We start from the raw sequence: 16034 nt of genomic DNA, 5'->3' as shown, positions 1-16034 counted from the left end.
AGTACTGAAAATCCTTGTTTAAGGAGTGCATGTACTTGAGAAGCTGAACATAAAGAAGAACACATGATGACAGCCAAGAAGCTGCAAAGATGAAGAATCCACATGAGGGTGGAGGACAAACTCCCATAAACTAAGTGGGAAAAGCTGGGCAAGTTCTCCTCTACCTTTTTAAAAGACCACAGAAAAGGAGAAATTTCTCAACCAGGGGGAGGCGGTATGTCACGATCTGACAGCAATACTGTGTTGTATTATTCATATTTATACTCATTCAACAGTGCAAATGCTGAAAATAACCGACCAAGGAAAGGAAAAAAAAAAAAAAAAGGAATCATTATCCTTAACACTCCAAGCACTCAACATTATGACAACCCTGTAATTTTTATCACTTATTTCATGAACATCTCGTTCCAATTTCTTGTTCATCTCTTCAGACTTGATGAGATCCTTTCTTGCTGTGTCAAGATTTTCTTGCAGCTCTGACACATGGCTGGAAAGTGCAGCCAGGAGCTCCTTCATCTGACTCTGCTCTTTTGAATGTTTGTGTATGACTTCTTGGAGCACAATTATTTTGGCAAGGTCTTCCTCATGGCTTAAGGAGCCAGCAGAAGATCTCTGATGGGTAAAATGGACACTCTTAAATAACCTTAGTGTACTACCAAATAAAATACTTTTGAACATAGGGACTATCAAAATGGATTTATGCCATCTGTTGGATGATAGGACTCTCAACAATCACTTTAGCTGGAAGCAGGCCATTCCAGCAACAGCATCCAAACAGCATCACACACGAACCACAAAATATAAGAAATCAGCAACAGAACAAAGAGAGATCTCAAGGACTTACCTTTCCACTAGTGCTTGGTGTTTCTTCTTGTTCATGGTCAAGCACTCCATCTCTTGGTGATTTTTTCTCATTATTCTGTTTTTTAAGAGTCATTAGCTACAATCGAAAACTGAGTATGAGACTACAATAACTTATGGAAGAGTAATGAGTAAAGACAGCAAAATTCCATTTGGAAAAACATAATTCTACAGTGCTGAACATAGTATAAAAAAGACAGTACATGCCAAAGCTGACCATCCATAGCAGAACCAGATTACTAGAAACAGAATGTACTGACTGCTTGACAACAAATTTAGAGATTCTTGCAATCTGAAATAAAAATCTAATCCAATAGTATTACAGGCTTCACACTGTTTTTTAAGAGATTAAAATAAAATAATTTTCCCTTTTCAGGGCTAGGATGATGTCCCACAATTACCTCCTTCTGCGTGGCGCCCAGTTCCTCTTCCAGCAAGCTGCACCTTTGCAGTGCTACACGTAATTGCTCTCGCACCTGAAAAGAGTTGAGTTTTTATATGCATACGCACACTTTCCATATAGTTATCCTGATATTGATGAAAGGCATATAATAAAGTACTTTCAATGTCTTTCATTGCTAGTACTGTCAAGAAAATGTCCTTGTTAATGGCTTTAAATATTAAGGCCGGGAAACTCTTGTTCCTAAATAAATGAACACTATCCAGTTCTTAATGGGCAGTCAATATTCAGAAATAATCAATTGAAGACTCACATTCCAGTTAGTGTTTGTTGATTATGCAGAACATTGCCTTTTAATACAGAAAGTCTGTTTACAAGAACTCAAAAACTTAGCAAACCTTAAAGGTAAACAAACACATGCAAAGTCTGCCATGAACCCAGCAAGTGTAAGAACCCAGAACCACTAGTGTAGCTCATGTACCTTTTCGTCCAGGGTCTTGTGGTGGTCAAATAAGGATGTCAGTGCTTTTAGCACTTCCATCTCTGTGGACACACCTGCAGGACACCGCGCCTGCCGCTTCATCACAGTCGTTTCGAGAGAGCGTTCATGCCTGGAGACAAGGAACTCCAGATGTTCCAGGAGCAGCTGAAACCAGGCCAAAGGGGGCGTGTAAAGAGCACCTTCAATTTCACATTCAAATCCTTCATAATCTCATGGTCAAACAAGTTCAAATTCCTACAATTCAGTAGAGTTAGGTAAATTTCCCTCAGTTGTATTCGAATGTCATGAATTTCCATCACTAATTTCTTTTATTAACAAGAAGGTCTCATTTTGTAGTCTAGGCTGGCTTGAGGACTTACTAGCTAGCCCAGGCTGACCTCTAACTCAAGACATTCCTGGCTCAGAATGTTGGGATTGAAGGCATATGCCACCATGCTTTGCCTTCTATCACAAATTTTAAGCAACATTTAATACTGAACACACTCTACAGAAGGAAAAAGCACAAAACACTTAAACCAGAGCTCCACTGACCCTCATGTTGTTCCTTTCTGCTTTCAGTTCAGCAATTTCTTTTTCCTTCTCAAGCAGCTGTTCCCTGCAAATGTTGAGCTCTTTTGCAAGTGTTGAAGACTCCTGCAAAGCAGCAAAGTAAAGGAATAAATCAACACATACATGAATAAATTTAAAAAAAAAAAAAAACCTCTTAAGCAAGACTTCCATTGGCCTCATAGTCCACACACATAGGCAGCCCAATCTCAAGATACATGGCAAAGGATTCCCATTCTCCTCCAGAGAAATGGAGATCAACCATTTGCCGTAAGGTGACATAGGTATTCCCAATGGAATGAGAGTCTAACCCAGGCCATCTGACTTCCCTCCACCCTGGCACTGCTGAAAGCACAGCAGGGGATAATGAGTGTCCAGGTCCACCTCTTTAGACTTCAGGAAATAAAAGCATTTTCCTCAATTGGCATCCCAAAATGAAGCATCTGAAGACATTTGTAAGTCAGTCACAGATCTGAGACCTAGAGCCCTTAGAGAAATCAAGGAAAAAAGGCCTAGAAGGTCACTATCCAATTCTAGTCCCCTCTCTATTCTGATTTTCCCTTAGTCCCTATAGTCTCCCTGAATCATTGGAGCAAAGTCAACTATGAAGAATGGGCTTACTGCTAGGACTAGGAAGCCTTTTGTATTCTCTGTAAAGGCATTCTCAAAACACTATGCATGCAGCAGTGTAGGAGATCTTGCAAAAGGCAGAGAGAAGCTGCAGGAGTCCTGCAGCACTGTTCTGTGCTAAACCTTGTGTTATGACACCGGTTCACAGATACCACAAATGAACTGAATTGAGCAATGTGAATTTGGAGCAAAGCAACTCTGAAATAAGTAAAATCATCTGCCAGTGTTTCTGGCTTTAGGTGCTTTTCCTTTAAAAGACAAGAATAAAGATCTACCGGATAAATAATCAGTCCTTCAAAAGAACATGTGCTTGAGCTAGATAATTCTAGAAAGCTAGTTTAAAACAGGCGATGCTCTTACAGGGCACTGGTAGCAATTGGTTGCAGCTCACAGTCAATCTCATCACAGAAAGCACAGGCCCATGAAGTCTGCTTTAACCAGACCACGACTCATGTGCCTATGTGAGCCACAGTGAGATTGGGCAAGTAAAGTGAGAGAGAAATAGAGATGACACTGCCACAGAAAGCACTGGAAAAGAGCAAAATTTCTTTTAAACTAGTTTTTCTTCTCCAAAAAATCACGACTGTGGGTGAGCCGAACTAAATGGCTCAAAGGATAACAGCAAATGAGGAAATTATCTATTCAAGAAATATCAGGAATAAGGCCAGGAGTCCATGGTATTTGAATTAGGACTTCTATTTGCCTCCCCCACCCAGCTCAGCATAGCGGACTCCTCCAGCCAAAAACACAGGGCCCTTCACCAGGCCAAAACCATGGTGGCTCCCCAGATAACAACATAGAGATTCTTCTCCCCAGGCCAGCAGAGCCTTCTCTTTCCCAGCTAGCAACACATGATTCTCATATCCAGACCAACTGAAGGCCCCTTCTTCCCCCAGGCCAACAAGGTAAGGTCCTTTCCCCAGGCCAACAACACAGGCTCTGCTCCCTGGACCTGCCATGCAGGATTGTCTCCTCACACTCAAATGCCCCCTCACCAAGGCCACTAACATAGGGTCTGCTTGCTCCTGCCTGCCAACCAGATAAAAATCATCCAAATGTGTCTTAAAACCTGACAGAGTTCCAGCCAGTGTTGAGACATCTTCATAGGCCCAAAGCCAACCTTCAGGAATGGGACTTGTGGATGCGAAGCAGTAGGGGAAAGGGTATTGGCCAGCCGGCCATCTAGACTTCTGTCATGTTCTCTACTAAGTGTGAGCTCTTCCCTGTGGTACAGATTTCTCCTGTAGATGCCAACACGGCCCTGATCGAGGTACTAACTGGCATCGGCCATGGTGATAAGCAAGAGCTCACTGTCAGGTCACCTAATAAGTACCATTCCTGACAGAGTGTGCCCTCTCTCTAATGGAATCTTTTATCAGAAAGATTCTGGGGCAGGTAGAAGAAAAGTAGACTCTAATTACTCTAAGTCAAAAATTAATCAATTCTATTCATACACGTCAATAGGCGGACCTGGCTCTAGGCCTGCCTGAATTGAGGGCCTTGAATTTTTCTCATTTTGTCTCTCTTGCTGCAATCTGGCTCACCTTTGGTGACTTACTGCCAATGCTCCGTCTTTGACCGTGTCCACAACAGACTGTATCATTCTAGCTAAGGTCTGTTTCATTTACTAGATTCCAAGTTGTTTTTTTGTCATACCTGCTTCGTTTTACCGCCAGTCCCTGTTACTATGGATGTTAATCTGTCTCTAAGTATCATGCTCACTTATTTTGGCAGTTTTGGCAGATTCTCCACCCATTTGTGATCGAGTGAAATAGGCACCTGTTTGTGAGTAGTCATCTCTGTAAGCATGTCTTAGTATTATCTATTTTTAAGCACTGTGGAATCTAGTTTCATGCTCATCTAGATGAGGAGGCTTTATGTTGTTAGCAGTCTCCCTCTCCCAGTCACTTCCAGCTACTATAAAAAAAAAAAAACTACCATAGTCATAGGCTGGGTATTAATAAACAACAGATAATTATTTCTGACAGTTCTAGAGGCTGCAAGTCTAAAATCACATAGGATACAATGTTAACTTAGGATACAATCTTAAATTAGGATATATAACATGATATAATCTTAACAGATAAACAGACAAATTCTGTATCTTTCTCTCTCTTTTTTGAGATAAGGTTTCATTATACAGTTCTGGCTGGCCATGAACTCACACTGTAGTCCAGGCTGGCTTCAAACTCCAGCAGTCCTCCTGTATCAGCCTCCTGAGTGCTGGGATTACAGGCATATACCACCTTGTCTGACTCTCATTTCTAATTGTAGTAACAAAACAAGACTGCTGTGGGCTGGGGTAATCAGAGCATGCTTACTTATTATGTTCAAGGCCCCGTGTTTAACGTCCAGCAATCTCATCTCTAAAGAAGGCCATCATGCTTGAAATTACTAACAAGAATCATAAAAGTTCAAAAATATTTTTGGGAGGGACCCAAAAATCAAACTTAAGATCATGTTGTTTACCAGGCATCATTTAAAATTTCAGGTTAAAACAATCATTTGTTAAAATAGAAAAGAAAAAAGAAGAGGTAAGGCACTATACTTATGCTCCACCCACAAAAAGTGATTCTTGCACCAAGACTCCCCTACATTGGCCCCGCTCTGCCCAGAGCATTCTAGGCTCATTGAACCAGGCCTTCATTCTGCCTCTGTTCTCTTGTGAGAGGAAACCCAAGGCTAGGACCCACTGCCTTGTCTCAGACCTTTCTACAAGTGCCAAGAAGTCACCTCGCTCTGCCAGGTAAAACTAAAGTGTAAAAGTAACCATCCCATACCAGTCTTTGTCTGGTCCATATTTGCTGTCCTTAGACTCATTGCTAGGCTAATTTTCATAGCCAGCCCAGAGCAAGTCTCCTCTAAGTCACCAGGCTGCATGCTGAGGAGAGATGACTAGTGAACAAGACGAGGCTAGAGTGTCTGAGTGTAAGTCAACAGACTGCTTCCTTTGCTGAGAAATTCTTACTGCCAAAACCAAAATATCCAAACCACACTGAAGTCCACTGAACAGAGGTAAGCTCTGAGGCCGGCTGCTGGTGAAAGCGCGGCATCTCACTTTGGGCGGGCACAGATCAGGGCCATTCCAAACAGCACTACTGTGTGGATCACTACCTCACTTACAAGAGAGCAAGCCATGGTTCCACTGGGCCAAGGAACAGCTCCCAGGCCAGGAACTAATCAGCAACAGAGTGAGGATCTGTACCTGTGTCCTTACTAAATTACACTTCTGCTCAGCCACATAGAGAAGCTCACACACAGCTGCTGAGGACAATCACCACTTGGCACCTGCAGCAGCACTGCCCCACAAGTGCACCACCAGGAAGGCAGGAAGCATGAAGCGGGCATAGCACAGGGCCAGAGGCAGCAGGCATTAGGGGGAGCTTCTAGACTGACAGAAAGAAAACTCCGCAATCCCCACTGCTTCCAGGGCACCGCTTTTACTTCCAAGGTTTCCTCTGAGAGGGAGACTGTCAGCAGATCAGAACATCTTGAAAAATCCAGGCCCAAGGGAGAAATGGTCCTGGTTTTGGAATCAAAACAGACTTAACTTATACCTGCTCTGCACATCATGTGATCTAAATTTCAGTTTCCACATCTGTAATTGGGGGCAAGCACAGCAACTGGTTTCTCACGGGGATGTGCTCGTGGACTAAATATAGCAAAAAAATGGCCAAGTACTGAGTTTGGCACCTGGCAGAGAGCAGTGCTTACTAAGTTCTAGCCTTCCATATCAGAGAAAACTGTTTTTCCTCCATCTAAAGCCTATGGCTCTGCTTCAATCATTCCCTCCTTTCAAATCCTAAATTTTCCATCTATTATACACACGCATGCAATGGTTAGGGGCAAAAGCTCTGAGTATAGCAAGCACTGACATCTGTCCCCATGTTACATGGATGGCTGATTGCCAAGAGAACAGTAACTTGTGATGTGGCAGGTCAGTTTAAACATTTCCAATGAAACATCAGTTATTCATTACAATATATTGACAACATTACACTTATATGTGACATACTATACTCTTCCATGCATTAGGAAGATACAAAGGTATGCTCACTTACTGGAAAATTTACCTTTCTATGATGTTTCCTTAAGTTGCTAGGCTAACAAGACGCATGCAAAGAAATAGACACCAGATTTATGACACGATTTAAAGCTAAAAATTCAAGGATCTACTCAGGCAAATATATTACAATACAAAGGACAAGACAGAAATAAGGGAGACAGGATTTAGAGGAAATATAACTGGAAATCAAATAATCTTTTATCACAAATTTAAATCTAAGTTATCCAAGATTTACTAGAAAACACTATAAATTACTACTCAAAGAGCACATTCTGTTTGAACACATGCGATTTAAAGCATGACACTATAGAACAAAGGGCCCTGATAACCACCTACTCTCTAATATTCCCATGATGACAAGGATGTTACAGCAATATCTATTATAAAACTGAACAGCCAGGCATGGTGGTGCAGCGTGTAATCCCAGCATTTGGGAATCTGAGCCTGGAGAACTGCCAACATGTACTACACGAGTTCAAAGCCAGCCTGAACTGCATGGCGAGATCCTGTAATAAGCAGATGAACAAAGCTCTATAAAAATAAAAACAGAAATAATTTCTTAGATAACTACAGAGATGGTGAGTGACTCTAGAACTATATGGATAAAAAGATAAATAAAGAGCTTAGGGAAATAATGGAGACCATGAATGCCTAGCACAGGAAAGAAATATTGTGCTCTGAGTGAATGATTTGGAGATGATAATGAATAATGTATGTGCCATTGTTGCCCTGATTGCTGTTTTGAAATTTTTGTTTTAGTTTTTTTTTTCTCAAAATAAAATGGGTTTGGGGGGAGAGGAACCAAGAAGAAATAGATTCAAACAGATATCCAGGAGATTATAGAAGATGAATTACAGTTAGCAATCATGGAAAGAAAGATTTCTTAAAAGAAGCAAAGGACCAAAAAAAAAAAAAAAAAAAAAAAAAACCTCAATCCAGTGGCCACTAAATGATGCAAAGAGGAATAATGTAAGATTGACTGGAGTCAATGAAAAAGCAGGAGATACCACAAATTGCTTAAACTTGTTCACAAAAGTAATGGGAGAAAAATTCCCAAGCAGGGTAAAAAATTCAACACAGAGATAAGTGAAGAAATTAGCCATTATAAAAACTCCAATTCACCACTACAAAAACAATCTATACCAAGGCATATAATACTCAAAATTCCACAAATTCACCACAAGAACAGATTATTAAAAGTTGTTAGAGAAAAGAAACAAATCACTTATAAAGAAAAGCCCATCAGAATCAGCAGACTTCTCAACATAAATGCTCAAGTTAAGGAGAGCTTGGAGTGAAGCCTTTCAAGCCCTAGAAAACAACCTCCAAACTAGATTGATTTACACTGGAAAACTAACTTTCAAAATTAATGAATAAAACTTTCCATGATACAGAACACCTGAGGAAACCCACGAACACCAAACCAGCACACCAAAATGTTCTGATGGACATTCCTGAAAGAGATATTAAGGACTACAACTCCATGAAGAACAACAGAATCAATCAACCAGGCAAGGCAAGCAATTCACAGAGGAGGGAAAAAGAGAACCAATGATAAGAGAATAACCATGAAAAGATAAGTCAATACATATCAGTTATAATCAATGTTAATGGCCTCAGTTCCCCAACAAAAGAAACAGACTGGCAGAAGGGATCAAAAAGCAGGATCGAACAATATGCTGCATACAAGAAACACATTTTATTCAAAAAGAAATTCACAGACTGAAAGGTCAAAGGATGGAAAACAATACTCATGTAACAGGAACCTGGAAAAAAGCAGGGGTAGTTATTCTATCTGCAGACAAAGGGATTTCAAGCCAAGACTGATTAAGAGACAAAGGTCACTGTATCCTTGTAAAGGGAACAATCCAAGAGGAAATGATAACAGTCATAAATATATATGCACCAAATGCCAACCATGGAAAACCCAACTATACAAACAAATATTAATAGACATGATAAGCAAAATATGCGCTAATACATTTATAACAGGGAATTCACTATCCCACTGTCACAAATGGGTGGATCAACTAAACAAGAAAATCAACAATGTAATGTCAGAACTGAACCAAATTGTTAAACAAACGGATTTAGCAGATTTCTACAGTGTATTCCACACCAGAACATCAGAGGACACATTCTTTTTGCTGCATATGCAACCTTCTCCACAATAGGACACATGGTAGCTCACAGAACATGCTTAAAGAAATGGAAAGAAGTTGAAATTATTCCAGACATATTATCAGCCCACAGTGCAGTGAAACTGGAAATCAATGGCCAACTACAAGATTCATAAACATATAGATATTCAATAATACTTTCCTGGATAACCAATGGGTTATAGATGAAATTAAATAGTATCTATAATTAAATGATAATGCCAATACATTGTAACAGAACATAAGGAACACAATGAAAGCAGTCCTAGGAGGGAAATTTACAGCACTGAATACCCATAGCTGAAAAACAGAGCAAGCTCAAATAACCTACTGTTGAACCTCAAGCTTTTAGATCAAGGGCAGGTCATGCCTAAAGCTTGTAAAAAGGAGGATGTTATAGAGAACAGAGCAAAAGTTAAAGCAATGGAGACTAACAAAATAATACAAAGAATCAATGAAACAAAGAGTTCTGTGTTACATTAAATGAACTTGACAAACTCTCAGCCAACCTTATTAAAAACAAAAAAGACCCAAACACATACAATTGGGAATCAAAAGGTGGAAATCACAAGAAGCCCTACAGATATTCAGAAGATCCTCAAAACCAAACCTACTTTCAGAATGTGTATTGTAAGATAGAAAACAAAGAAGAAATAGACAGATTCCTAGTTACATATGAATTACCACAGCTGAATCAAGAAGGTATAAAAATTCTAAATAAATCAGTATCTGTCAGTGAAAGTGAAGATGTAATTAAAAACCCATCAATAAAGAAAACCCTAGGCCCTGACAGATTCACTGCTGAACACCACAAGAAATTTAGAGAAAACCTAATACTACTACTTCAGTCTCTTTTAAGAAATTGAAAGAGAAGCCATACTCCCAAATTCATTCCTGGAAGCATGTATTATCCTGATACCAAAACCAGAAAGGAATCCAATCAATCCTTGACTGCAAATTATACTACAAAGTTATTGTGATAAAAACTGGCAAAACAAAACAAAACAAAACAACCAGACTCAAGGATCAATGGAACAGATTTTAAGATGTAGAAACAACTCCAGCATACTCAATCATCTTATCTTTGACAAAGGAGCCAAACATACTCACTGGAAGAAAGATAGCTTCTTTAAGAAATGGTGCTGGAAAAAACTGGCTTTCCACATGCCAAAGATTACAACTAGACCCATATCCCTTCCCAGGCATTAAGCTAAAATCCAAATAGCTCAAAGACTTCAATATGAAAATAGAAACAACTCCAATCTGCTGGAAGACAGGCAGAACTGAAGACTTTAGTATAGGCAAAGATCTCATGGAAAAAAACCCCAATTGCAAAGCTTCTATCAGAAATAATCAACAACTTGGACTGCATCTTATTCAAAATCTTTTGAAAAGCAAGAGAAACTACCAAGAGAGTGAAGAGACAACCCACGCGATGGTAAAACATTTTTGCCAGCTGTTCCTCAGACAAAGGATTAATGCCTAAAATATATAAGGAGCTCAAAAATACAGAACCACCCCCAAATTCAAAAAATGGGCATCAAAAATGAACAGACCCTTCTCAGATGAAGAAGTAGAAATGCTAAAGAAATACATGAAATACATGATAAAGGGCTGGGCATTTAGCTCAGTGGCAAAAGCACCTGCCTTGCAAGCAGGTAGTCGTGAGTTCGATCTCTGGTACCTCTCTCACTAAGTCACCTCTCCCATTAAATAGGCACCAGAAAAGCTAACATAAAAGAATAAACAATGGGGGCTGGGGATTTAGCTCAGCAGCATAAGTGCCTGCCTTGAAGCAGGTGGTCATGAGTTCGAGCCCTGGTACCAGTTTAAAAAAAAAAAAGAAGAATGAACAGTGTCAGGGGTAAAGATGATATGCGCACTGACTTCTCACATGCTGTTGGTGTCAGTACAATGCCACTTTTAGCAATATCTCTTAAGGCTGAACAAATGCATGGGATATCTATCACTCCACAGTTCTCTGCTTTTTTTTTTTTTTTTTTTTTAAAGGATCCGAGGGCCAGGGATATAGCTTAGTGGCACAACTCCTGTTTGGCAACACAACGTCCTGAGTTCAAGTCCCATTACCTCCCCCCCAAAAAAGACAGGTTCTCAGTATAAAGCCCAAGAGGGGCGCAAACTCACAGTCTTCTTGCCTCAACATTCTGCCCTGCTGAGTTTATAGGCATATGCCGCCATGCTCAGCCATAGCTTCACTCTCATACACAAAAGAAATAATACACAAGAATACTCAGGATAGAATTGATAAAAACTGGAATCAACCTGAATGTTCATGAATAGAAAAGAACAAATTTTGATATATTGGTATGCTGGATTACCAGACAACAGATGAGAATAGGCAAAAAATATAGGACACAGGTAAATCTCATGAACAATGAAACAACCAAGAAACACAATATAGGTACTATTTTACTTCATTTAGTCAAGAAGAAGCAAAAATAATCAATGGTGAGAGATCAAGACCATTGTTAGAATTGGAGGAAAGGTACAAGGATTCCTCATTTAACCACCAAGTCCTATTCCTGTCAGTACAGCGTTAAAAGAATTAGTTGCTAAATGAGGAGCTGTATATAGTACATACATTACAACACTCAGCACAAAGAAATGGTCAAAGGAAACTCCAACTTGATGACTTTGCCTTTATTTGCACAACTTCTATGCAGTATATAATGTACAACAGAACATGAAACTACAGTACCATAGAGTACCATCAGAAAAAGTATAGTACTGTATAAACATTACAAACTAAAAAAAAAAAAAAAAAAAAAAAAAAAAAAAAAAAACCATTGAGAGTCTCTGAACCAGATGTGCAGAACTTTACAAAAAATAAAAAAAGAGGAGGCATAAGTCTGAGCAGCAGGGAAGTCCAAACAGTTGTTAAGTAGGTAATTAAATGAGAAACACCTGTACTGGAAACTAGGCAGGGGCTTCCAGTGTTTCATTTTGATGTAGGAACTGTTTCTCAAGTGTGTTGGCTCTATGGAAAATTCGCTGAGAAGATTTCTGATATTTGCTATAGTTGGGGGCCTTCATTCTGAGGAGCATTCTCTGCTCTCTTTTTATTTTTTATTTAAGACAACTGCTAAGTTTCTCAGGCTGGGCTCAAATTTCTGATCCTCCTGCCTTGGCCTCCCTAAGGGTTGAAGATTCCAGGAATGCACTACCATGCCCAGCCTTTTACTTCAATTTTTAGAAGTAGGGCACATTCTGACCTGCCTACCTAATGTGCCAAAAGTACACCGGGCACTTACTTGACAGGCCTCTCTAGTCAAACAACTACCAAAGATGAGCCTGATTCCAGGAAAGGAAAAGGACCAAAACAAGTTTGTTTCATGGTTTCTGTGTTTCTGAAATGCTGCATCAGGTGCTCAGATGGTGACGGGACCTGGTGGCATCATCACATTATGCACTAAACTAAGCATTTCCAGGCTGCTACACTGAGAACCCCCCAGAAACAAATCACCAGGCAACCACCTCATCAGCAGGTGTGACAACACCCACTGCCTGAAACCAACTCTACAAAACTCCTGTCACTTCCCTCTCAGGTCCTGCCTGCCTGTTTTTTCCAAAAACTGAATAGATTAACTATGTATTAGATAAACTGTAGATCTACCTCAAATTATAGTCAATATATTACAAAAACAAAACTAAACCATCACAAATTTACAAATACCTGTATATACTATAAAATCCTTCACATAAACTGCTCCCCATTACCTCCCTACACAAATACAAGTTGGCCAGTTCTTATAATCTTCTATAGTAAAATCTGACCTAAATAAACTCTGACATTTATAAGATTCCAATGAGAAAAATCTTAATGTGACTAGGAGGGATGGAGCTCAGTGACAGAGCACTTAGGCAAACACAAATGAAGCCCTCCTTCAACCCTATGCTCCACAAAAGCAAACAATTTACTGATTCTCTAACCAACAAAAGAAACATATAGCACTAACATCAAATTATTGTTTCTAAAAAGGAAATTCAAATGCTTGGCTTATTAATCTTTCAGGAGAATTGACTATAGCCAACAAATACATTAGGGCTAGTGTTCATTTGCCGATTTATCACTGCAGACTCATCATGACAGCATAGATGTATGCTTATTCAGGTCTACCTGAATGGACCAGAAAGGCAACTATTATGAACAAGTAAAATGGTACTCGATGGCTTATAAACACCTAAATAATAAGCTACTTATCTCCCACTATGCTGTGTACCATTTACCTTACATTTTTCTAGTTTTACTATGTTCTCCCTTCGCATGCCATTCAGTCTCCATTTAATTCCACAAGAGGCAGTTTTGAGATACTGGGCTGAATGTAATATAATTAAAGAAAGAACTACAGTTGTTTCCAACTTTGAGGTGGTTTTTACTTTTATATATTTGTTTTTGGTACTGGGGATCAAACTCATGACTTTATGCTTGCCAGGCAGAAGCTTATGCTGCTGAACTAAATCCCCAGCCCAGTTGTTTTAAACTTAGAAGTCTAGTCTAAAAGGAGAAAGTTCCTAAAGAATAAATTTCCAGTTTTCTATCCCTTATTACAAATGTGATTTACAAACACCGGTATTCTGTAAAGATAGTCTGTAAAAATTTTTCTCTGTGAAATCAATCCTTGTCTACCAAATTTCAAGGGCTAGAGATAATATCTCAGCAGCAACAAGCATCTGCTTGGCAAGAGCAAGGTCCTCAGTTCGATTCCTGATACCAAAAACAAAAAAAAATTATTATCTACCAAATTTCATTAGAAAACTGCAAATCCTTGAGATACAATCCTAAACACACATACAATTCCTGAGATACAAGCCATGGGAAGCCTACATTAAGCAAGAGATCTCACAAAACAGAATCAAAGAAACCAAGGACCATGCCACTTGGTTGTTGTTTCAAGTCTTTTTAAAAAACCTTCAAAGTGCATTCCCAAATCTTTAGCAGTTCCTCAGCGAAGAGTGAAAGTAGTAAGATATTTTCACATGACTTTACAGAACACTAGTTTGTTTGCCCTAAGTAGCTGAATCCCCAGGAACTCTGCATGTGCTTACAAACACTAGGAACTATCATTTGACAAGTGGTTGGTTACACAAAATATACAGGTACAAAAACAAAAGATGGTACCACAGAAAGACACGTAACAGAAAAAACCTGTAGTTTCAGGTGAAAACCACACATACCTGTGGAAGCGCAGTATTGAGTTGTCTCTGCAACGAATCTCTCTCATGACCAACCTCGAGTAATTTCCCCTGGGTCAGCGCCAATGTTTCTTGAGTCTCTATCAGTGTGCTCTGAGCAATGTATGTTTCTTCTAGCATGGACATCATGTGCTGTTCAAAATGGGAATCTGCATCTGGTTGTGAAGGGCAGCCAGATCCATGGTTTTCACTTCCTCCTGAAGGGCCTTCTTCACTGATGGTGGGCATCACCTCACACATCATTTTGGAACAAAAACACAGGACTAGTCATTATACGGAAAATACAGGTTCCCACAAATCTACAACTTTATGAGTATCTGTAGCTAATAAAGGAAAGCTGACAATCTCTTTATTCACAGATCTGTTATTCTTTGGATGCAAATACTCTGTGAAGATACACCCAGGCACCCATTAAATGCAGAAAGCCACCACATGAAGACACTAAAGAAGACAACAACGCTGGGAAGATGTAAGGCCCAAAGAGAGCTACTTATTTCTCCTATAAAGAATAGAGCAAACCATGTGAGGTTTTGTTTGCAAAAGCAAACTTTTTAGTTTTGAAAACAAGTGCGCTTCTGTTACCTAATTTTTTCTATTTCCTGGTAGGGGCCCATTCCACTCAATCCTTTTTCAGGAAAAGCACAGAAGCAGTATACAGCCAGGAAAACTGACAAGTACAAAATCCAACAGGCATCTTACATCTTACATCTTATTGACTGTGTGCAGTCAGCTCCTGGGAAGGCCTGCCTGAATTCTTGGGCTTAATTTAGTGAACACAGAAAGGAATTGGATTTGCTATGGCTCAAGAGAGATGTTTTTCAAGGACTGCAGTGGCTGTTCAGTCAACCTAACTTAAGTTTACAGCTCAAAAAAAAAAAAAAAAAAAAAGAAGAAGGCTTCACAATGGAAATACAGCAGGTCAGTACAGTGGAGAATGGTTAGGAAGGAAAGGTGAGAGGTACGATCATGAGAGGCTATTGTGTCACATAGACAGACGGGCCTAATGAGGGCGACAGGGATCGCTGAAGACTTCCAGGTAGTACCCCAGGCAGGTGCGACCCTCCAGCAAGAGATCCCCGCGACCGCACACCTGACCACGATGATTTCTAGCACCTCACCGGGTGCTGTACAAGTTCTGGCCCCACTTACCCTAGAGCTTTCCAGGACGCGGCCATACAGGCGAGTCCACAGTGCCATCACTGGGGTCTCCTGGGCAATGTGCAGTGGTTTAGAATCCGTCCCTCGAGACCTAGGGGGTCCTGCTAGCCGCGAGCAGGACCAACCGCCAGCGCAGGACCAACCGCCAGCCAAGCGCTGAAGCTTTGCCCCCGCCCACGCGCACCCCCGCGTGACATTTGGCGGGTGGCCCCTGGCCAGCTCCAACCTTCCTGCCTCAGTCTGGAGGTGACCAGAGGCACCTAATGTGGCTGCATGGTAGCTCCTCATAGTTTTACCGAAGTAGCTGAGGAAACTCTTGTGTGGCAGAACACGCTAGAGAAAAAATGACATGGGTCAAAAATGAAGCTACAGTTAGAGTGAGGAGGGATTCTGGTTATGGTGATCTGACTGCACCTCAAATTCACCTACTGAGTTGATGCCCAATCATAGCTAATGCCCAAGGTTCTGCTATCAACAGCAACTTCATTAAGCGCATGG

General features: G+C 40.3%; 1 protein-coding gene across 1 annotated transcript in view; it reads right to left on the bottom strand.

The window, feature by feature from the left end:
* LOC134471468 (liprin-alpha-4-like) overlaps nucleotides 1-15703 on the bottom strand; it is a 65162-nt gene extending 49459 nt beyond the window's left edge. The window contains exons 1-6 of the mRNA XM_063230356.1: nucleotides 15528-15703; nucleotides 14361-14609; nucleotides 2295-2396; nucleotides 1743-1907; nucleotides 1263-1337; nucleotides 845-940 (exon numbers count right to left, since the gene is read on the bottom strand). Of these exons, the coding sequence (XP_063086426.1) occupies nucleotides 845-940; nucleotides 1263-1337; nucleotides 1743-1907; nucleotides 2295-2396; nucleotides 14361-14609; nucleotides 15528-15575 (735 nt within the window). The 5' untranslated portion in view covers nucleotides 15576-15703. The remainder of the gene's footprint in view (nucleotides 1-844; nucleotides 941-1262; nucleotides 1338-1742; nucleotides 1908-2294; nucleotides 2397-14360; nucleotides 14610-15527) is intronic.
* Nucleotides 15704-16034: the final 331 nt, after the last annotated feature.

The sequence above is a fragment of the Cavia porcellus genome, unplaced genomic scaffold (assembly GCF_034190915.1).
Source record: "Cavia porcellus strain 051 isolate PalLab524CR breed Dunkin Hartley unplaced genomic scaffold, mCavPor4.1 scaffold_18, whole genome shotgun sequence".
Lineage (NCBI taxonomy): Eukaryota > Metazoa > Chordata > Mammalia > Rodentia > Caviidae > Cavia > Cavia porcellus.
Note: the sequence above shows the minus strand (reverse complement) of the source record. Positions and strands in the feature narration are given on the sequence as shown.